General features: G+C 47.9%; 1 protein-coding gene across 1 annotated transcript; it reads left to right on the forward strand.

Moving 5' to 3' along the window:
* The first annotated feature begins 1,655 nt into the window (after positions 1-1,655).
* Positions 1,656-20,417, forward strand: RFLNA (refilin A). Its single transcript, XM_005145119.4, has 3 exons — positions 1,656-2,021; positions 12,912-13,021; positions 15,073-20,417. The coding sequence occupies exons 1-3, from the start codon at positions 1,812-1,814 to the stop codon at positions 15,404-15,406; spliced, it is 654 nt and encodes a 217-aa protein (XP_005145176.2). The 5' UTR covers positions 1,656-1,811; the 3' UTR covers positions 15,407-20,417.
* The last annotated feature ends 1,754 nt before the right edge of the window (positions 20,418-22,171 follow it).

Raw genomic sequence — 22,171 nt, forward strand, 5'->3', positions numbered from 1 at the left:
TGAGGGGCTCTGAATGAGGCTGTGTGGCTGCTGGAGCTGCGGAGCGGGTCAGAGGTAAGCATTCACTGAGGCTCGTGTGTGGGCTGCTCGGTGCCTGTTTGACGTTTATAAATCAGTGACATTCCTCTGCACAGCTCAGTGCACACAGATCGCTTCAGCCGCTCTGAGGAGGGCCCCTCGTTTCATCAAGGGTGGATTTGGGCATCCTTGGCCTTTCCTTTTGACTGGAGCAAGAATACGTCTAAACAAACCCAGCTTTATGAGCTGTTGCATTCACCTTCCACCACACAGTGTGACCTGCTCCCTCAGGAGGATGGAGTGCAGGCTGCTTCACAACCAACCCTACCTCCAAGGACTCCGTGCCATCTTCAGGGCTCAGGTATGGAAGCCTTCATCACCAGGTGCAGTACCAGACCCCTCACATTGTCATCAGCTGCCACAACAAACATCAGAGCACTAAGCCACGCTCCCATTCTGCTGGGTGCTGGGCCAACAGCTCAAGAGGAGGCGGCTGTGAACAGAGCTCATGAGGCTGAGCTGCATGAGTGGGCCTGCCCCAGATTTCTCACCGTCTAGACTCTATGTGGAGAGAAAACGTGATGAGAAAAACACAACAAGGCTGTGGACAAGGTAATGTTAACATCAGCCAGTTATTGTGCAATAAACATCCTCACTGGCTTCAGCAAGCCTGACCTGTTTAACCGCTGCTGGCTCCTCCAAACCCTGAGGGCTGATACGGACTCCCTCTTCCCCTCAGCGCTGGCAACGCCACTGGCACACGTTGTTCCTCCTGGGTAGCAGCTGTACTGGTACCTCGGATGCCATCCCATTGTGTTTATGGTGACCTCAAACACAACCTTTGTGGTTGTGGACCATCCGCTGTGGAGACAGAGGTGGCTTTTTGGGCCGTACTGAGCGTGAGGTGAAAGGGCCGCCATGACGGTATGGCCGCCACAGGCACTATGGCGGGCTTGCGCGCCTCAGTAGCCAGCGCTGCTGTGGTGACCGGTGACCGCTGCCTTGGGGATGCTGCCCTCGGCCACCTCAAGCAAAGAGGGATGGTGGCTCTTGAGAAGAACTCTTCCTTCATGACTTCACACCTCAGCACTGAGCGGGAAAGATGCTTTGGGGGTGAAAGAGGGCGAAAGATCAAAACTGAGGGGAAAATCACACAGAACTGAGGGAAAAATCACACAGAACTGAGGGAAAAATCACAGAGAAATGAGGGAAAAATCACAGGGAAATGAGGAATAAATTACACAGGAATGAGGAAAAAGCAGCAAAGATGAACCGGACCGAAGAGAGGGAGTTCAGCAGCGCACACCCGCAGCCCTGCGCTGGCCGGGGCTGCCTCGGCTCTCCTCAGGGGGGTGCCCGGGGGTGAAGCGGGCGGTGCTCCCCGCCTGGAAGTGCGGCCGGGCAGGGCTGGGGGGCCGGGGAAGGGGAGGGCGCTCCCCGGCTCCCCTCCCACCCTCTCCGGATAAATGGGCGGGCGGGCGGACGGCAGCAGCCCGAGGACCAGCGCAGCCCGGCCGGCTCCGGGCCCGTCCCCGTCCCCCGTCCGTGCCCAGCGCTCCGCAGCACACAACCAGCCGCATCCCCCCCTGCCCGGATCGGGCCTTGCTTCCATTGCCCGGGGGCCGGGGTATCCCGGTTCGACCGATGCCTGCCGCCCGCCGGGCTCCGGGAGGCTGGTGGCGGCCATCGGGGCTCCCGGGGGGCCCGTCGGGCTCCCGTCCCCTTCCCTCCCTCCGCGGCGGGCGGCACGGGAGGACTTTCTCCCGTTGCTGCCCCCTCGCTGCCCCCCAGACATGGTAGGTCACCTCCAGCTGCAAGGCATGGACGAGAGCCTGAAGGAGAAGAGCCGGGAAGGTTTGCTGGACAGCCCGGACTCGGGGCTGCCCCCCAGCCCCAGTCCCCCTTTCTACTCCCTGTCTCCCGGTGAGGGCCGAGCTGGGGGCAGCAGCGGAGCGGACCCCCCGGCCCCGGGGCACCGGAGGGAGGCCAAGGACGGCAGAGTGGTAAGAGCAAAACCCTGGGTGCTGGGTGGGAGAAGGGCTGGGATGGGGTAGGGGGGAGCGGGGAAAGGGTCTGTGCCCGCTGACAGGGGCACCCCGGCTGTGTCCCCCCCTCAGTGCCCGTCCACCTGCACCCATAGACGAGGGCTTGCTGGGCTGCTTGTGCCCCATCGTGGCTGCAGTCTGGTGTTGGCATCACTGCTGCGGTGCCCACGCTCACATAAAGTGTTGGTAGTTTGGCTGGGTAAACTTAACAGCGGTGTGAGAGTGAAATCCAGGTCTGAAAAGGGTCCCCTGCTTACCTTAAGAACAGAAAAGGTACTTCCTTCTCAGTGACACTGCCCTGCCTGGCAGATACAGGCTGGAGCCGCATCCATCTGGACCGAGACATGCTCCTAGGCATCCTTATGCACTGGCATCCCACATTTGTTTTGTCAGGAGCCTGGAGCCACGTTTACTGGAGTTCTTGCTGAAAGAAAAGACAAAGCTGCCTGTTAACTTGGGGCAGGGATGGATGCCTGTCGGGGACGTTGGTATGGAGATGTGGTCTGGGGAAGGCTGCGTGCCTGTGTCCTTTACTGCAGTGGGGTTTTGTGGCGTGAGTCTGCATGAAAGGTGTGTGCGATGTATGGCCAAGCAGAGCAGGGTTAGTGGTCTGTAGGCTCAGACAGCTTGCACTAGCACTGCAGATTTCAGTTAGCCCGAGTCAGTGCCACTGAAACAGTTGACTGTGGAATAGGATTTGGGTAGATTTATTGTGACTTTTATTCTGCTTCATCTTGTTTATCCCTTAGCTATAAAAACTGTTCTTAAAACTCAAACTTCAGAGCATAAGCAATGGTGGGGGAGGTTTTTGAAGGATGATGAAAGTTCTTCCCCAAGGATCTTTCAATGTTTAACATATAAAAGGCATTTGTAGTTGTATTCACGGCAGTCAATGGGCTTCTATATGGAATAAAAGCTACAGCATAAATCTTTCCATGGGAAAATTTTATCTATGTATGGATTAGTGACAATTCAAACTTCTTCCCAGTAGACACATTTTGCAACAGCTTCTCACACGCCCATTTACTTACCCAAGTTTAAGGCTATTTTAGCATGTTATTGAAAACTGCCTTTTATTCCCGAGCATGCCAAAACCTTCCCCAATGAGCAGCAACTCCCTCTCACCGAATTATGGTGTGTAGGGTGTGAGATGTTAATGATGAAAATCAGATCTCAACCTGATACTGAGCCCTACCTGCAGATGCCTGGGAGTGTGCTGTCCTGATGGGACTGTTTATGTACAGAGAGATGCCCACATGCCTCTGGTTTGGCAGGATCAGGCTGTTGCTGTGTGTTTGTAAAATACAATGTAGGAGGCAGATGAATGAAGACAGGCTGGACCAGAACACAGCTGGGGTGGAGGTGTCTGCAGAGTTCTGTAATGGGGTATGACTGCCTCCATTCTAATACTATGACAGTTGGCCACCACTCCTCCCAAGAAAGCCCTTAGATATCAAAGATGAAAGAGCATGAGAAAAACCAATTTCAGCTCTTGGGCCGTTCGGACTGAGAGTTTTAGTGCTTGACTCCTATGGGAAACTAAGGCTGGGTAAGGCAAAATTCAGTTTTCCAGTTTAATTTGATCAGAAACGAACATTTTACACATTTCAGAGGAACTCCTGCTGTAGATTTTGTATCGCATTGCAACAGGAATGTAACAACCATGCTGGTAACAATGGTGCAGGACTGTGCTCTTTACCTCTTGACTGTGGTACAATGCAATAATGAACTAACTAGGAGCTTTCACTCTATTTGACTGTACAGAGTTTCACTTCTCATTTCCACCCTGCAATACTGTACTTGCAGTTGTTATTAAGAAAGCAGGACAAACATAGCGAGCTTTGCTTGCTTCAGATTCCAAATTTCACTGTCTAATTAGCTTTAATCTTGCCATTTAACAAGGACTTGCAGATCTATGAGCAATTATGCAATCCATGAATGTGCTTCTGTTTAACTCCACTACTCTGCTGTTCATCAGAGCATGCAGAATTGGCAAATCAATAATTGCAGCTATTTGCACACCAAGCCATGCCTTGTTTAATTGCCTCTTATATTAGTGTTTGTTTTGCTTATAAACGTGACAGAGCCAGGAATGCAGCCTGTACTCTTTGTGTTATAATACTATAAAACCATATATAAGCTCAGTCACGGCCAAAGTTCCAGTACATACCATTACAATAAATTGCTGTCAGGTGAAGAAAACAACATTCCAGGTCTGTGGGAAGTATTACATGCTATTCCTCACTGCAGACCTATCGGAACCACCAATGTGAACCCAGTTGTGCTCTGCACTCAGCTATTTTGTCCAACTTCACAAATAATGCTAAGGAATTTGCCTGCTCTAGGATGGCTTTCCTTGCACAGACTAAAGTGAGGTTGCGTGCCCTTATCGAAGGCTTTCTTGTGTGTAAGATCTGTGCTCTCTCTGCTTTGTGTTATGAACTGTGACTCCGAAAAAGTAAACTCTCTCCTCTTTAATAAGCACAACTTTGTTTCAAAGACAATGTCCCATTTATTCACATTTAACCAGCCAATTTGGCTACAGCTTTGGGATCCAAGAAAATATGAAAGGCAATTTAGGGCCAGAGTCATAAATACCACAAGTTCAACACCATTTAGGGGCTTTTTTTTCCTTGCATTTTACTTGCAGCGCAGGAGAAATTGGCTTTTATTTCTTCAAATAAAGTCTATGTAGGGAATTTGTCAGTTGTTTTGTGCTTAAGCACAAATACCCCAATGAAAATAGAAGGTGACTTTTACCTAGTTCTGCTTTTTAAGTCTGAAACATGATTAAATTGATTCTTAAGATTTGGGTTACTGGATTCTCTGGGCATTGCATGTAATGCTGGGCCAAAAGGAGCATAAATACAGTTAAATACATTTCTAATAATATTAGAAGGACACAGAAAGAAGGAGTTGCTGGAAGGTTAGGGAATGAAATTACATCAAAGCAGCCAAATCTGTTTAGCGTTTTCCCAGTTGTTGCCCTGGGATATAGTTTTAGGCTAGAACTGCTGAAATAAGTGCTTTGCATTCAGTAGCGTGACTCCTAATGGATATCAGGGGAGATCAGGATCGCATTCATCTGCAGAGCCATCATTCATGCCTTCTTGAAGCAGCAGACTTTTTGTCCCAACACTGTCACCATTGCAACAAGTTCTGCCACTGTGGTGAGTTCCTTTTTGTTTAAAAAGAGCTATTTGTCTTTGCAACCTGCCTCATTGAGCACTGACTTCTGCAGGACTATATCCCAGTGGATCAGCTGTCAGATGAATGCCAATTTCTACTTACATTCAGGAGCTCTGATGGACAACAGTATGGTGCCAGAATCAGTCTTGCATGGTGGGAGGAGATTCCAGCTTCATCTCAAGTGCAGAGGAGGAGGATGCCTTGCCCCTTGGCACAGCCTTCATAGGCATGGTCCCAACAACGGGGTTCAGGTCAGCGTGTGTGCCAAACCTGTTGGATTTATGGCTGACATTAAAAAAAAGACAAACCCAAAACAGCTCTTTCTGACAATCCTGCCATTTTGAAGAGCCCTTAGGCCGCAAAGCCAGCACCTCATCCTACATGGGAAATGCTCCTGGAAGGGGGACTATTTAGTGGGGTTTAGGTGGGGAGCATGGCCATCAAAGGGCTTCTAGGCAATATATAACTTCCAGCTTGCCAATACCTACAGGGGAAGCACATGTGAGAAAGGCTCAGCATCCCCAGCATGAGCAAGCCTGCAGCCTGCACACGGAGCAAGGCACATGCCTCTCCAAGCACATGTGGGTCCCAGCAGTGCTGGGGAAAGCCCCAGGCTTGGGCAGGGAGTGAGGCACCCATCTGCCTGCAGCCTGGCATCCTGACCCACTTCAGAACCACTCCCATGGGTGGGATCCTGCAGGGAATCTCCCAGCAGGGGCTGGTGGTGGTTTCAGTGTCACACCTTCATCCACCACCTGGCAAAGGCAAACCCCACCTGGCTGTCCCCTGTCCAGTCCCAAATGCAGACCTACTCCTCTTCCTCCGTGGTTCAATGCAAAAGGGGGGGAATGACTCTGTACCTCATCTGATCTGCAAACAGTGACAGATGTCCCTCTGGGAAACAGTCATACATCTACCATGAAAAACTTGGCTATACCCAGCATGGTCTCTTCTAGCTCCTTAATTCCCATTGCATCCCTGTATAGCACTGAGGACAATAAGCAAAGCAGCACGCATTTCCCACTTGAAATAGAACTGGGGATAGGCAGGAAGGATGCAAGTCTTTGAAACAATAAAGCCCTGCTTTCTACCTCAGGTCTGCTTTTATTGTTATCACCTCCAAATATAATCTCATCCGGCTTTAGTATAAATTACTCATCATGTTCAATATGTGAAGATACTGGGAAAGTAAATCATCTGTTAAACAAATATTGCTTATCGGCTAGAGTGGAGAATGTGGATGTGTGTCAAATAACTCAGCCAGATCTTTCATTCCAGCTGTAAATAACAGCTGAGTAAAGTGACATTTTCATAGACCTGACATGTTACCAGAGTAGGAAAATGTGGTGAGAGATTTGCTTCTGCCCTTGCTAAGTTAGGAGCTGGGAGTTTGGGAAGCTGTATCCTCTCTGTAGCCCTGACACTTGGAAAACCACTTCCCCTTACAGTCCCTCCAGATCTAATGGCACATCTTAGTGCCTTGCACATAATGACCATAGCGAAAGGAGTCAGTCAGTTCTGGTCCTTTGTGCTCTCTGGGGAAAGGTTTCTTGGGGGGGTTATTTCAAATCACCTTAATTTTCTTTCCCTTTTGTTGCTTTACTGCCTGGGATCTGAAGCTAAAGAACAGTCAGCAGATTTCAGGTCACTTTCATGGCACTTTCTTCCTCACCTCTGTTTACTATTTACTGCTTCCATTCTTTTAAGTTAACCCCAATGACAAACACCTTTGCAGACCCCACTGGCTCTACACAATTATGAGGGGTAAAATAGCATCCTATTATTTCTCTTTTGCTTAGAACTCCAATCTTAATCCTCACAGGAACCAGTTGCTGAGATGGCTCTCATGGATGTGTGTCTGTCCTGAAGCAAGGGCCCCCACACCACCATAAAGGAAGTGCTTTTGATTCGCTGTAGATTGAATTTCTGTGCAGCAAACGATTTTATCAGTGTTTATCTATGGACTACTTGAATAAAGCAGAGTTTAGCTGCCCAGGCTGTTACATGCCTGAAAGGCATCAGAGTTAAGACAGAGGGAAAAATGCAGCCAAACAAGAAAGCACTTCAGCTTTTTAATAATACAGTAACTCTTTGCTGGTTGGAACAAAGTATCTACCAGAAAGGACATAGAAACTTCTGCCACTCAGTTTTCACTTTGGCTCTGTTTTAATGCCATAATGTGTTCGCATGGGACTCACTTTTTGATCTTCCCAGTATCTTCCCTTTCACCTCCTCAGCCTTCCTGGACTACCAGGCTCCTCTCTGCATAAAGACGACAGTGTTATGGTGGCTTTTGCAGAGCTGCATCTCCTAAGTCGCAGCACAGCTCCATTTACCAGGGACGGATTAATCAGGTCCTAGCTGTAGCCTTCCAGCACAGCAGCCCAGTTAGACAGACATCTACTGTGGATCCCTTGTGGTTACCCTGTCTAAAGCCATGGGAGTTTCTCCTCCTCACCATCAGTGACCCCCAGTAGTGTGCAACAACCTCTGCTCCCAGCCAGCCCATCTGTGGTGCAGGACAATAGAGAAACTCACCTTATTTGTGCAGTGTCTGGAGATTGCTGAGTGATTGCTTGAAATGAGCATGATCCTCATGTTCCCAAGGGAGCTCAGCAGTCCAGGGTTGTTGTTCTTCAACCATTCCTGTGCAGAAGTTAAAAGAATTGAGTCAGTACCTTTTATTTTTGACAGGCAGAACATTTTTGGTTTGTTTTTTGGGTCTTTTTACCTTTAAACAGATACAGAAACAGGAGCTGCTGTCAGACTCTTGCCAAAAAGCCAGCTTTTGACATGTGCTATGCATGTAACATTGCAACCCACAAGACAAAGGTTTTGGAAAGCTCATATCCCCTGTTCCTTGGTTACTCCAGGTGGGATGCAGGAGCAGACATTTCAGAACATCAGTGGAGGTGAAACAAAATGCCTTTCAGTTGCCTCTATTTAAACCTGTGCTTACTGTTCAGTGACCGTTTCATGCAGTAGCTTGTCTGGTGAGCAGACTGCAGGGTTTTACAGGTGGGCTCTATTTTTAGGCTGTGCTTTATAAGTTATTTACATCTTCAGCATTCAGACTTCCAGGTTTCTGACCTGCAGCAGCTCACGGTGCTTCTCATGGTAGAGCAGTGTGAATCAGTAACCGTCTCTGACATATAATAGAGGTTCCTGCCTTTGGCTTGCCAATGTCCTCAATTGTTCCAGCTTTCTAAATTAATCCAGCTACGCCTGCAGGTCTGAAGTTGATGCTTGTTTACAGCATGTGAAATGCATTATGAAATGCTTTTTGTCACCCTTCCCTGCCCAGAGAAAAGTAAACCCACAATGGAAGTAGTCTCATCACCATTCCATGCAGAACTAACCTGGAGATGACTTAATTCTGCTCTCACCACATTCAGTGGCAACATTTTGACTCATGATTGATTTTAGCCATGCATGACAGAGCCTCTGTTTCTCCATGTGCACTGGTATTGTTCTGAGACATGTTCTTGTTTCCTGTTCCCTGCTGTGGGATTTAGGATTTCAACAGATGCCTTTGCCTCCATGCCCATGCTCTGCCTGAGCAGCACCCCCAATGCACAGGGGCTCTGAAGCCTGTTTCTGCACAAGCACTGAGGGACAGATGCTCAGCTACAGAAAGGACCTTGCCTCCTGCATCCTGGTCTCTAGGGATGTTTAGAACATGCTTAGTGTCAGCCTCTGTTAGCAAGAAGTGTGAAGGTTTGTTTGCCTGGAAGCACTGAAATAATATATTTGAAACTGCTTCTTTCAACTGCACTGTACAGATACCCCCTCCAGAACTGCTGAGATCTGGATCTCTCTTGTGTTACTCTAGCAAAGAAGCTGATGGTTACCATCCACCTGAGTTTGTTATTTGGCATTCTGGCAAACTGGTCTGGATCTGAAAAGCAGCTTAATTCACAAGTGTTCCATTTTACCCAATCTTCACTTGTCCCTGGCCAGGAGGAGAAGGAAGATATTCCCATAGGCTAAACTCACAGTCAGACAACACCGGGATGCCTACAGCTCAAAGCAGTGCCTCCCAGCCTTTTTCAGGTTATCTAAGTTTACAGTCAGTTTTGGCAGCATGGCTTGAAAACATCTGTTGTGTAGAGGCTGGGATAGGAAAGCCTTCCCAATTCTGTTCTGCCTCTCCACTGTGTTGGTGATGGGTACCAGAGCGTGAAACTGTCTTTGTTGGCTGTGATGTATTTTACCTGTTACAGGGAACAGCAAAACACCAGCTTTGCTGGTTACACTCTGAAGAGAACTGTTGTCTCTCCCCAGCCTAGGAGAGCTTTGCAAAGGCTCCTCAGAGTGCATGAAGAGAGCACTCCAGATGCACGTTCTTAGGATCACATCAGGAGAGTGGAGCTGGGCATGGACTTGGGTGGATACCCTCGGGAAAGCATCTGGGTGATGCTGGAAAAGACAGTGGTAGTTCAACACTGGCAGCTTTCCCTTCAGAGCCTGTTGCAAACCATAAGAGTCATGGTTCATGGTTAAAAAAGTAGTTCATTCAGGTATCTTCCAGTAAGAGGTATTCATACTGTTAGGTCTGCTCTTCATATTACAGGACAAGACCCACCTTTCTGCCCTGTGCAGATTCCTGACAGAGCGACATGTATCCCCAGCCTTTCTTCCTTTACCACTTACAGCAATCCACATCTCTTTGCAGGTGAACCCCCAAAAGGCCAGCTTGTCTGCTGATCCCAGAGCCCATGAATGCATGTGCACATGGTGTTTGACTCCTGCACACAAATGAATCTCTCCTCACATACAAGATGTCTTTAGAAAGAGCTCTGGCCATGTGCAGGCTGTTAAAAGCTGGAGATCTGCACTCTTGTGAACTGGGGCTTGGCTGTTGTAAACTATTCACATTGCAGAAGCAAAGAGCTTTATTTATGACCAGAAAGGATGCCCTTGGCCTCCCTTGTCAAGAGTGCTGAAAGCAATCTGGGAGTGAACTTTGCCTTTTGGACAGTGGTTGGTGGTGAGGGTGAGCACATCTTCCCTGTCCTCCCCCCCAAACCTATGCAAATACTGTCCTTTTTAAACAATGGAATAAAACTATTTGATCAAAAAGGGGGATTGGCCATTGTACTTTACAGTTGAACACAGCAGTAGAGTACAGAGATGCTTCAGTATGAAGAGTAAACAGCTTTGTGGCTTTGGGACACAGAACTGAAGGGCTTGGCAAATTCAGATGGAGCAATGACATTTCTTGCCTTAGCCTGAGGCAGAAAGCCCAAGCCACTAGAGGAAAACAGAGCTCAGCTAGCAGGAGCTGAGGCTGTTGAGCAGACTCAACAGAGCTTTGCCAGTTAACACCAGTTTAAGGGTAACCTGGCAAGCATCTGGGGACCTGTGTGTTCTACAGAGCAGGGTACAAGCTGCAGTACCTCTTATACAGCACTGCTGGTAGGAGCCAGCTCCCATGTTCCCTACTGTATTACCCAACCAGAAGATGCTGGGGAAGGTGGAAAGGAGTGGGATGTGAGGAGCAAGCAAATACAAGAGCAGTATCCTCAGCCATGAGTGAGTCCTGAGGTGACCTTACTGACTTACACTGATGAAATACTGCTGTGATTCTAGCACATATCACAGAATCCCAAGGGTTGGAAGGGACCTCAAAAGATCATCTAGTCCAACCCCCTGCAAGAGCAGGGTAACCTGGAGTACATCACACAGGAACTTGTCCAGGGGGGCCTTGAAGATCTCCAGTGGAGGAGACTCCACAACCCCCCTGGGCAACCTGTTCCAGTGCTCTATCACTCTCACAGTAAAGAAGTTCTTCCTGATGTTAACGTGGAACCTCCTATGCTCCAGTTTACACCCATTGCCCCTTGTCCTATCACTGGATATCATTGAAAAAAGCCTAGCTCCATCATCCTGACACCCACCCTTACATATTTGTAAACACTGATGAGGTCACCCCTCAGTCTCCTCCAAGCTCAAGAGCCCCAGCTCCCTCAGCCTTTCCTCATAAGGGAGCTGTTCCACTCCATCATCTCTGTGGCTCTGTGCTGGACTCTTTCAAGCAATTCCCTGTCCTTCTTAAACTGAGGGGCCCAGAATTGCTCTACCATCACTCCTCCACCTAGTCACTTCCTCATAGAAGGCTATAAGGTTGGTCAAACATGACTTCCCCCTGGTAAAACCATGTTGGCTGTTCTTAATGACCCCCTCATCCTTGATATGCCTAGAGATGGAGTCAAGAATAAGTTGTTCCATCCCCTTCCCAAGGATGGAGGTAAAGCTGACCGGTCTATAATTACCCAGGTCCTCCTTCTTGACCTATGCATGGTATAAACTGGAAAAACTCCATGAGCTGTTCAGCCACATAGAGACCTTTCAACCCTGCACAGAGGCCTGCAGCCATCTGCCTTAAAGAGGTTCTGTGTCCCTGCATGTCATAAATTGCTTCCAACAGAACAGTGCTGGCAGGGACCAAAACCTGCAGTGACATTTTTCCACAAGGGCAGGATTAGGCTTAATTAGCTGCTGGGCTTAGTCCAGCCACCAGACACAGGAGCCCTATATGTGGGAAAGATGTTTAAGATGTTAAGCAGGATTACTCATTTTTGTGGTGGGCAGCATAGCCTGGGCTGGACTGTGACAGTTTGTCAGAGTAAGTAACTTCAGGGTGTAATTAGTCTTAAAACTCCAACTTTTGGTGTCAGGAGTAGGAGCAGCTCCATTCATTAAACACCCCTGGCTTGCTTCATTTCCTGAACTGCTGAGGTTACAAGGTGCCCAGTGTCTCACCCCACAGTTGTGCATGGGTAACTAGAATGTCTCTTGGAGCATGACAGCCACTTTTGGCATGGAGACTTCAGCAAGAGATATATAATTTTCAGAATATATATATATATAATATATATACACATCTCACTTAAGTAGACTTACATCCTTTAAGTCAGCAGACTTAGGCCCTATCTCTGTGTTACATCAGACTTTGAGCACTTCTCCATGCTGCTACACTTGGAGTCTTTGCAAGACTCTTAACAGTGAAGGCAACATCAGGGCTAACGCAAACCCCCAAACAATTGCAATTTCTATTAGAAATGAGCAGATAGGAACAAGGAAGGGCTTAATTTCAACACACAGATACTGCAGCAGGGACTACCAGAGAACTGAGCAGAATCACTTACCTGTTTGATGTGCTGAGCAGAGGGAGGTGGAGAGGATGGCACTGGGGAGCTGGAACTGAGTGTACATGGATGCAGCTGCAGGTAGATGAGAAAGTCAAGACATCTTAAATACAAAGGTTGTTTGTGTGGGGATGGAGGATAATGGTCCTGTTCTCTACCTTAAGGCTGTTTTTAGGCAGGTTGACTTTCTTTAAGGGCTAGGGAAGAGTGTGATGAACACTATCCTAACCTAGGGCACTGCTACAACACTGTACAGGGACTGCAAGGGGAGCAGAATGATGCTGGGAGCACAAGCAAGGCAAGCTTAGCTTGTATGGAACAAAGTTGGTCCTGATGCTGCTGATGTCACCTCTCATTGCCAAAGAGGGTGTCACCTGCAGCGACTTCCACAAGACTCAAGTGACAGAGTTCAGTGCTGGCCACCCAGCTGCCATCCACAGCACATTATGAACCGTGCCAGCCTCATCTGTTGTTCCCCAACACTTCATTGTGCTCTTCCTCCCTGCAGATGCCTTACCTGCTCCTGAACCCAGCCATGCCAGAGATGAGGCCTCGAATGTACCCGGTGTTTTTTGGAGAGAGCATTGAGGTGACCCCGGAGCCCTTGCAGGAAATCAGGTACAGATGGGGTTGGGTGGGTAGGTGGATTTCTGTCCTTTTCCTTCTGCAGAAAAATAAAGTATGATTACAAATGGGAGTCATGGTTATTTTGATGGGAAGGGGGGAACAGGGGTGAGAGTAATGCCTGAATTAAAGGCACTGACAGAGGCAGAAGGGAGAAAGCAGGAAACAGAGGGAGGTTTTAAGAGAGGGTTTCCTTCCAGGGCCAGCTCAAATCCAAGGCTCTGATTGAAAACCATTACCATCTGTAGGCCTGATGGCCTCCACTGAATAACCTGATTGTCTTCATCCTGTTCCCTGCTGATTTACATCCTCAGTAGGAGGCACATACTTACATCACCTGGTTTTGTTAGCCCTTACTGCAGAGAAACCAACCTTATACCAGCCAACAGAGGTAGAATGAGCTCCTCCTCATGGGATGGTCCCTTAAGCCACTGATGGAGATGTTCTGACCTCCTTTGAGGCTGCATGAACCTTGGTCTCTGCTCCTCTTTTGCTGGTGTGGAATGTACTCTGCAAACAGCATGGAGCAGTTCCACACAGCTTGGGGCAGGGATGGAGTAAACCCAGTTCCCACCCCCTGCAACCTATGCAAACGTCTCTATGGAAATGTACCCCAGTAAATCTCTGCTTGCTGAGGAACTGCCAGCGGGCATGTTTTTATGGTGATTACATCGGAGTCTTGTTCTGTGTGTGCTGAATGACTTGCTTACACCCTGGCTGTGCAAAACACATTACCAGCAGCTCAGGTTACATGTGGTGCACAATCAGTCACCCCCCTCCGGCTGGAGGTAATGACAAGCACACACCCAGCTTTTAATCTTTCTTACATGGAGCTGCACATTCCTTGGCTGCTGCTTGCCAGAGGAGCATTTGGGGAGCAGGGAAAACAAGTGGAAGTCCTGCTGCTCCCCATGGCCAGGCATTCTAGGAAAAGACCTTTATGGTATCCATACATCCCTTCTGGATGCCTGCAGACATCCCATTGTCTGCATCTGATAGCTGTTAACATCACCACTTCCTTTGAGACCAATGGCTTGGATATTGGACAGCCATATCCACAACATCTCTGCTTTTCCTGCTATTTGACCATTGCTTTGGCTTTCTGAAGGCTCCAACAAGCAACCTCACCCCCATCTCACAGCCCTCTGATTTTAGCTAGCTTGGGTGTCTGTGCTCTGATGGCAAGGCAGCATAAAGAACAGATAACCACACAGCCATGACAGCTCAACAAGTGTCCATTACACCATGCTTCTGCCATCTAGGAAAACCTTATTTAAGGCATTATTTTCCTGCCAAGCCAGAGCTGCATGGACAACAGGCTGTGAAAGCAGCAGCAGGTATGCTGTGTCGGGGTTTCCCAGACCCCAATGTGACATCCCACAGCTCAGCAGCAGCATCTATCCAGCCTGGTCAGTGGGGCAGTGACACCCCCCAAGTGTAGCACTAGCAGTAGGAAGTGTGGTAAGACCTACCATGAGTAAGAGGTCAGGAGACCTTTGTTCTGCAGGGACCCTCAGCATTTTGAGTTGATGCTGCATGGCTATGATTGTTAAAAATGGTCAGGAAAAGGTTTTGAGCTTTTCCTGCACACTCCATGTGTTACTGTCCAGTCCTCAGCCTCTGACCTACACCAGATGAGGGGTTTCACCACCTCTTGTGCTTTGCTAACAGGGTGCTGGCTTCCAGTATTGCTCACAGGGCTGAGCTGAGTTCCCAGTGGGGCCCATGGAAGAAACCAGAGGAAAAAGCAGGTTGCTTGGAGCCTATGCAGCAAGGTCTTTTCTGCCCTGACATGACTAGGCAGGCTGGGTCTTCTGTATGTATGCACTGCAGAAATGCAGTGATGGATCATGGTGTGGTGGTATTGCACTAGGGTTCACCAGCAGGAAGGAGTCCCCTTGGGCCTGTGCTTTGGGTTGTAGGGTGAGCCCCAGTGTTTGTGCAGCAAGAGGTCATAAACATGGCCAGCTCCAAAGGGTTAAAGGAGAGTCCTGCCTGTCTATGCTGCCTGTCCTGAGTTCCTCATACCTCACTGTCCTCTGTAGGTGCAACTCCGAGGTGAAGTACGACTCCGAGAAGCATTATCGGGATGACATTTTCTACGGCCCCATCCCCACCGTCACCACCTACAGCGAGACAATCATTGCTGCTCCCAACTGTACCTGGCGGAACTACAAGTCCCAGCTGATCTTTGAGCCCCGCCAGAAGCCACTGAGGTTTCAGAGCACGACCATCATCTTCCCAAAGCGTGCCAAGAACATTTACCGGACCACCCTCAGCTACAGCTTGGGTTGTGCCAAGCGTTGGTTTGCTTCCAGTGTGCAGCTGGAGCTGTGTGAGGAAACCAGCCCGTGCGTCATCTACAGCGAGACCCTCTGATCCACCCTGGCAACCGTGCCACCCCAAGGAGGCTGTGGCCTTTGCTGGGTCTCTGGCTGGGTCTTCACTGATGGCAACTGAATACTAATGGCTGGAGAACACGTCGTGGCGTCTTGGGTGAGGCTGAACTGGCTGGGAGGAGGCTGGCAGGGCACGGGATGGTTTTGATCAGTGAGAGGTTGCCTTGTATTTTGCAATGTTCCTGACGTTCATGATCTGGATTTGATTTTTGTGGGGTTTTTTTTCCAAGCATATCTATTTTTGACTTGTGTTTAGATGAAATCAAGATGACAAAGGACCCAGTTACCCATAGCAAAGTGCTGCCTAGTGAGTTCTTGTCTAGCACATAGGTGAGACTCACTATAACCTTTGGAGCTATTTTGATCTCTGCAAAGGGAAGACCAGCTGCAGTGTCAGTGTCCTGTCTGCCCAGCGTAAACCAAACCACATCTCTTAGTTTAGATGCAGAGGAAATGGTTCTTTCTATCAGTACATCATAGCTTGCTCCACAGCTCATCTCAGAGATAGCTGCAATATTACACCACTGTGGTAACCATAGGTCTGACTTACTGGGAGGAGTGGGGACTGTCACCAAGAGAAAGAGGAAGAAAACAGGCACATGGTGCTCTTGCTAGCAGTTAGATATTTATATACCATAGCAAGGCACAGCACAACCAGAGGTAGGAGAAAGCCTTGTACCAATGCACAGCCACCTCTTCTGTGAACCCAGCCAAGAGTGTGCAGGGGAGATGGAGGAAACAGAATAGCTGAAGGGTTATTTCCTAAAAGTGCCAAATTGATTCAGGAGCCAAACACCCTGTATCAAAACTACTGTCAGCCCAAGTGTGCCATGCTGTTTGTTGTCTTGAACACAGTTTACAGGGATCTTTACATACTTGCAACCCTCTTGAGTTTCAGGGTATGGCTTACTGCAGACAGGAGTATAGTACAGAAAGATGCAATCTAGCTTTAAATAAGCCAGTGCAAGGTTAACTCATGAGCAAGGCTGTAGTTTGCATACCTGCAGTGTAGACAGCTTCACTGACTGTGGAGGAGCAGCCAAACTTCCTCAGTGTGGAGCTTGAAGGACTGAAAAGCCCAAATCCATCCTGGTTGTCCATTTATAGGTTGTAGCAATCAACAGGTTCCTCACAAACAGCTGAGCTGCCTCTGCAAAAGGACCAAGAAACACCTGAGAGAGCAGGAATCACTACAGCCATCCTAAGGTAAACCATTCCCCCACTCATGCATCACATCTGTTATCTCTTCACTTTGGTAGCTTGCTGAAAACCTGCAAGAGCCTGGATTCCCACACACATATATATATATAGCCTTTGAAAATGGCATGGAATTGTCTCCAAAAACCCTACCAAGACGTTTTACTTGCTGCTCAGAAGAGCCCAAGCTTCGAAAATAACCACACAGCTCCGGAAATTAATTTCCAGCTTTCCCTCTTCTAAACTTTCCATTTTGTTCCTGCCTTGCTGTGAGTCTGATTGAGTTATTTCAGAACACAACTGAACAGCCAAGTCAGAAACCCTATTAGCAATGTCAACAAGACGTAGCTGATTGCCCAGAACAGTTGACGCAGAAACCCACAGGGATTTAAAGAAAATAGAGCTGAAAAACCTAAAATAATAAAAATTAAACAGTGACTTCCATCACTTTTAAATAGTTTTTCCATCGGTTTCAAAAGGCAATTGGTAAATGGGACCAGAACTGTGACCTTTATGAAACAGAGTTCTCTTGTTTAATGTGGAGCACAACTTTTCCACCAGAGGTAGATGCGAGGTCTTTATATACCAACTCAAGTCCTGACTGCTGAAGCATTGTTGGTACTGAAAGATGTGTGCTCTGGCAGTGATGAACTCTGCTCTATTTGGGAGTTAGGAACTGTTAAGGAGAAATCCCTCCAAGGATTTCCAAGGCTTCCACCTACTGTTGAATTCCTTCAGCAACACAGAAACAATACATTTGTTATCGCTCAGTTCTTTGCTGTCATTGACTGTCAGCATCAAGGCTTGGAAAAGCAACATCTGCCTCCAAAGGGATTGTTGTGCCTGAAGCAGATCTTGTCCCCAGAGCAGCAGCAAACCTGAGTGCTGTGGAGTTAGTTTAGACAGCAAGGCAGTTGAAGCTAAGGTCAATGTGATCCCAGTGCAGTGCAAGTTGGGGATCTATGTATATAGAGGTCTATCCTGTTTCACCAGGTGCTGCTGAGTGAACCCTGTGACCTGTGGAAATACTCATCTGCCTTTCTGGGTACATTGTGGGTGCTCTGGAATGCTCTTTCCATGCAGCTTGAGAGTGTAGCAAAGGGGTTAGATTTCCAAGCTGAGCAACAGCATAATCCAGCTTCAAAAGCGGGACCAGTACTCATACCCAGGAGATCCCTGCATGTTGACAGATTAGGTTGCAGGCACCTCCACTGAGTAAGTATGGAGACAGGCTGACCTCAAGGCTGAAGGGATGCCAGAGACTCCCTATTCTGAACATACATCAGGCTTTTCTCCTGTTAACAGCTGAATTATTCCCCTGCTCCAAGCACAAAGCTGCAGTCTTTGATCACACTGATCTTTGAGCAGGACAGGTTTTCCCCAGATCTCTTTTAGCATGGCCAGCTGCAGGCTCTGCCCACTTTGACCACTGTTAGTTTTGCTTCCTAAACATTGGCTGCAATAGGAAAGATGAATTCAAAGGAAGCCCCAAAACCACTGTGCAAATACAGGTTCAGTGGAGAGAGACCTGAGCCACAGCCTGGTCTGTCACCATGCAGGGATGGGGGCTCACTGGTGGATGTGACCCCTGGAGGGGTGCAGTGGAGGCTGCATCCTTGGCACTGCAGGTTCCCCACATGTCCAAGCCAGACCTCTTTGAAGCTTTGTGCTTTGTTTTCTCTGCAAATAGACTAGAAATGACCTAACATGCTCCTGCTCCTTTGAGCTTAAGCAGCTTCTCTGCTTTGCCATGTCGGGAATAAAAAGAGCTGCTTGGGTTTCTAGGCTGCTGAACACACTTTGAGCTGTGTAGCCATGGACAGGCCATGGTGGGCTCCCACCCTGGACCACATCCAAACTGTGACATTGCCAAGTGCCTGAGATCTATAGAAGTATATGAAAAATCCCTTCTTACATGGTGTCTCCCATGGGCCCATCCAAGCTGCTTTTCTTCCCAGTGAAAGCTGCCATTGGAAAGGGAATTTGTTTTTCCTGAGGACAGGAAAACCAGAGGGTCACATCTGCCTGGGTGCAGATCCCACCCTGCTGCCCACCCTCCCTATTGCTCCTCTCCCTGTGGCTGGGTTAGGCAGCTGTACAAGAGCCAAAGTTCATCTTGTTCATGAGTGGGAGCAGTGATGACTTTGCTTAATGCCAGAAACTGAAGTTTATGTGTGTTGGCAATTAAGAATCACTCTGAGCAGCCAAGAAGTGCCTTACCTGTAGTATGTACATCTGAAAGGAACGATCAGTCCCACCAAAGAGGTGGGTTTCTTCTAAATGGAGCATTATTATTCTCAGCAACAGATCTTTGTTCATGTCTATTTTCTGCAAGATGCAAATGATAACTTCAGACCACGGCAGTGCTGCTCAGAAAGGTGAGTGTCCTTCAGCAGCTGGGACTGTGGCTACAGGACGTCTCCCAGCATCCTGCTGCCCACAGTCCTGTGAACCTGATGGGTAAAGCCAGACTCTGCCTTTGGGAATTGTTTTCCATCAATAGTTACTTTTGAGATCAGAAACTTTCCCTTCTGGCATCTGTTTTCTGGGGGAAGAAAGTTGTTTGTTTGCAGTATGGAAAATCACTGTCTCAAAGGTTCGGGGTTTGCCTTCATCCCCTTCATTCCTGTGATTGTTCTGCCCCTGAATGCACCCAAGCATGCTTGGGGCTGGTCTGCCCGCATTGCGGTCATTGCATTTGGGGTCATAATGATTGAACCCCAACTGAATACTCTGAATCTGTGGAATACATTGCACAATCCGCAGAGCACAACCTTGACCAAAGAGCTCCCTGCTTCTCTTGTCTTTGTTTTCCTTTGTTGTTGTTCCTAAGCCAGCTCTACTTCTTTCAATGTGAAATACAGACAGACTCGCACCCTAGGTGCATACTTTCTGGGCATGATGACATGAGGTTTGGGTGTTGATAGCAGTGTTTGAGTGAGCTGCTGGTCAGAGAAGTGAATGCTGTTTACTATTTATGTTGAGTGAGTCTTAAAAAGCCAGGAAAGGTCACTAGAAGGCTAAAGAGCAAAGGACTTTGTAGAGCAAACTGAAGACTAAAGGCTGTGTGAATCTGATCTAGAGGCGAATGGTTCCACATGTGAACACTGTGTTGGGTATTTGGCCATTGTACTTTTAGCCCTGCCTTTTTTCCTGTAGGAAAGGGCATCCTTGTCTTCTTTAGCACCAGAACAAAATCAGAGCCATGCTATGTCACAGTCATTCAGTCCCACTCTGGGTAACAGTGTCATCCAGGCTTGCAGGGGACTGTGTGTATCAAGCACACATGCACAGAGCTGTGGAGATGGGGACCCCTTTATAGGGAATGATGTATCTTGATGTGGGATATTAACATTTCTAAACCCTGCTCCCTGAGGATCACCAGATGGATCTGTTCTGAATGTCTCCCCTATAATCATTGTATTTTATAAGCCTTGGGAGGCACCAATTCTTTTTCAGATACTGTGATGGCCATCAAAATGGGCAAAGTATCCTACTATGTGAATTGTGACCTGAAGATGGGGTTGAAAGGTGTCTGAGGGTTAGAGAAGGAAGAAGAGAACATATAACTGGTGGAATTGCATAAGGATGTGTCATATTTTTATTTTTGTAAGTCTGATTCCCTAAGTGCTTGTGAAGTACTTTACTGTTGTATATGTGGTGGTGCAGTAGTTCACAATATCCTTTTATTTTTGTATATTCCCCTCCACAATAATCCCTTTCTGTTCAACTCATAGAGAATAATTTAAGAAGACAAAATTTATATATCATAATAAAATGCTCAAACTGCCACACTGATGTTTCCTTCCTCTTCACTTCCTTATCCATTTCCCTGGAGCCTGATTCCCCTTTCCCCTCCAGAAGGATTGGTTTTGGTCTGTCCCTCCCTAGCCCATGGATCTCAGCCCAGCTCCGCATGGTTTGGGGGCAGTGTCTCAGTCTGTCAGTGCTGTGATGTGCAAAACCTGCTCCTTTTTCTTGCCTGATCCTGCTCCACCCAGCTATGAAGCCCTGATGCTCAATCTAGGTAATTCCTCTCCCAGCCTTTCCATGAACTTCCAAGGCAAGAAACCCACACAATGCGTATTTCATATTCAGATATGCACATCCTAGTACACTATCAGGAGCCCTGCTAGGTCCTGGCTTTCCAAATCCTGAAGGCAGATGGGTTGCATCAGGGCTAAAACCCTGCCTAGCCATGAAGTGTGTTTTTAAAGCCACTGCTGTAAAAGCCTCAGGCTCCCCAGCCAGCTATTAGAGTTCTCAGCTGTCTTCCAAGACCTAAGATGTCTGCAGGGAGAATCTGACACTAATCCTTATGGAAAAATCATATTGGATTTATAGGGATGAAGTCAATAGGCTTGGACGAAAGCAGCTGTTAAACTCTAAGGAATGGAAAGGAGAAGCAGAGCCATGTTACGCAAGAGGCTTGCTTCAGGTGCATGGGAAGTGCCCATATCCTCATCCCAAGCTTTCTGACACAAATCAAGACTGAACTGCTCTAGGATGAGGGATGGGAGACACACTCATGCTCAAGCACCTGAAGAAACACAACAGGAGAAGGCAGGGAATGAGTAAACTGGGAGAGTTCCATGGTTAAACCCAAATGCCAAACAAAGGACATGTGCATCCACTCCTGTGATTTAGATAAACCTTAAACCAGGAATGCTGTCCAATGAAGATTCCTGAGGTGGCAGCTAAATCCTCAGCAGCATTAGATGCAGGATATGTGTTTTGGCAAGTGTGCTCAGATGAGCTAAGCCCTAAGCTAGTGGCTTTTACTGCGCTAGTTGGATGTTGTAAATTTAAGCAGATGATGCTTGGTATTAGTTTTACTCCTTGGATACTTCAGAGAGTAATTGCACATATCTCTGAGGGATTACAAGGTGCTGAAGTTATAATGGATGGGCTTCACATTTAGACTAGACACCTTTATGAACAGAAGGAAAGGTTTAGGCTGCTTTACAGACAGCAAGAATGCTGAGCGTAAAATGCCAAAAGCCTCACCTAAAAGAAGCTGCTGATAATGGGCAGCTACAAATGAAATCACACTAAAACCCCACATGCTGGGATCCCCATTCCACTCAACAGGCAGAGCTGCAAGGGAACAGCAGATGCCTTCATCAGGCTTCATTCCAGAGCTATGCAGAGTCAACAAGTAACACAGGTTTAACATAGAACCTTACCTGCTGCTGGAGCTGTAAAAACTTCCCCCTGCTGCCAAGGCATCAGCTTGAAGCTACCACATGCAGGTCCCTGAGCACTCCCTGTGCTCAGCAGATGGTCATGTCACAGCCTGGACGTGCACAGGTCTCTTTGGAAGGTTTTGGCAATGCTGAGCTGCAGGAAAGCTCTATTGTCCTGTTCTATTGCCATGAATCCATACCCATGCAAAGGACCCACCAGCATCATCCCTGGACTGATGCATATCATGGCACCTGCATGAACTGCATCTCCTGTGGCACAGGATGCTGAACTGTCACTTAGGCCATCTCTGTGGGGAGCAGACAGGGGATGGGATGGGAGCCTCTCACAGCAGATATGCCTC

The sequence above is a fragment of the Melopsittacus undulatus genome, chromosome 12, assembly GCF_012275295.1.
Source record: "Melopsittacus undulatus isolate bMelUnd1 chromosome 12, bMelUnd1.mat.Z, whole genome shotgun sequence".
In the NCBI taxonomy this organism is placed as follows: Eukaryota; Metazoa; Chordata; class Aves; order Psittaciformes; family Psittaculidae; genus Melopsittacus; species Melopsittacus undulatus.

Bases quoted from the DNA above. Each gene is read 5' to 3' on its own strand.
- RFLNA (XM_005145119.4), top strand. From the start codon at position 1,812: ATGGTAGGTCACCTCCAGCTGCAAGGCATGGACGAGAGCCTGAAGGAG. The intron at 2,022-12,911 runs GTAAGAGCAAAA...TCCTCCCTGCAG, and splicing joins AGGCCAAGGACGGCAGAGTG to ATGCCTTACCTGCTCCTGAA. The intron at 13,022-15,072 runs GTACAGATGGGG...TGTCCTCTGTAG, and splicing joins GAGCCCTTGCAGGAAATCAG to GTGCAACTCCGAGGTGAAGT.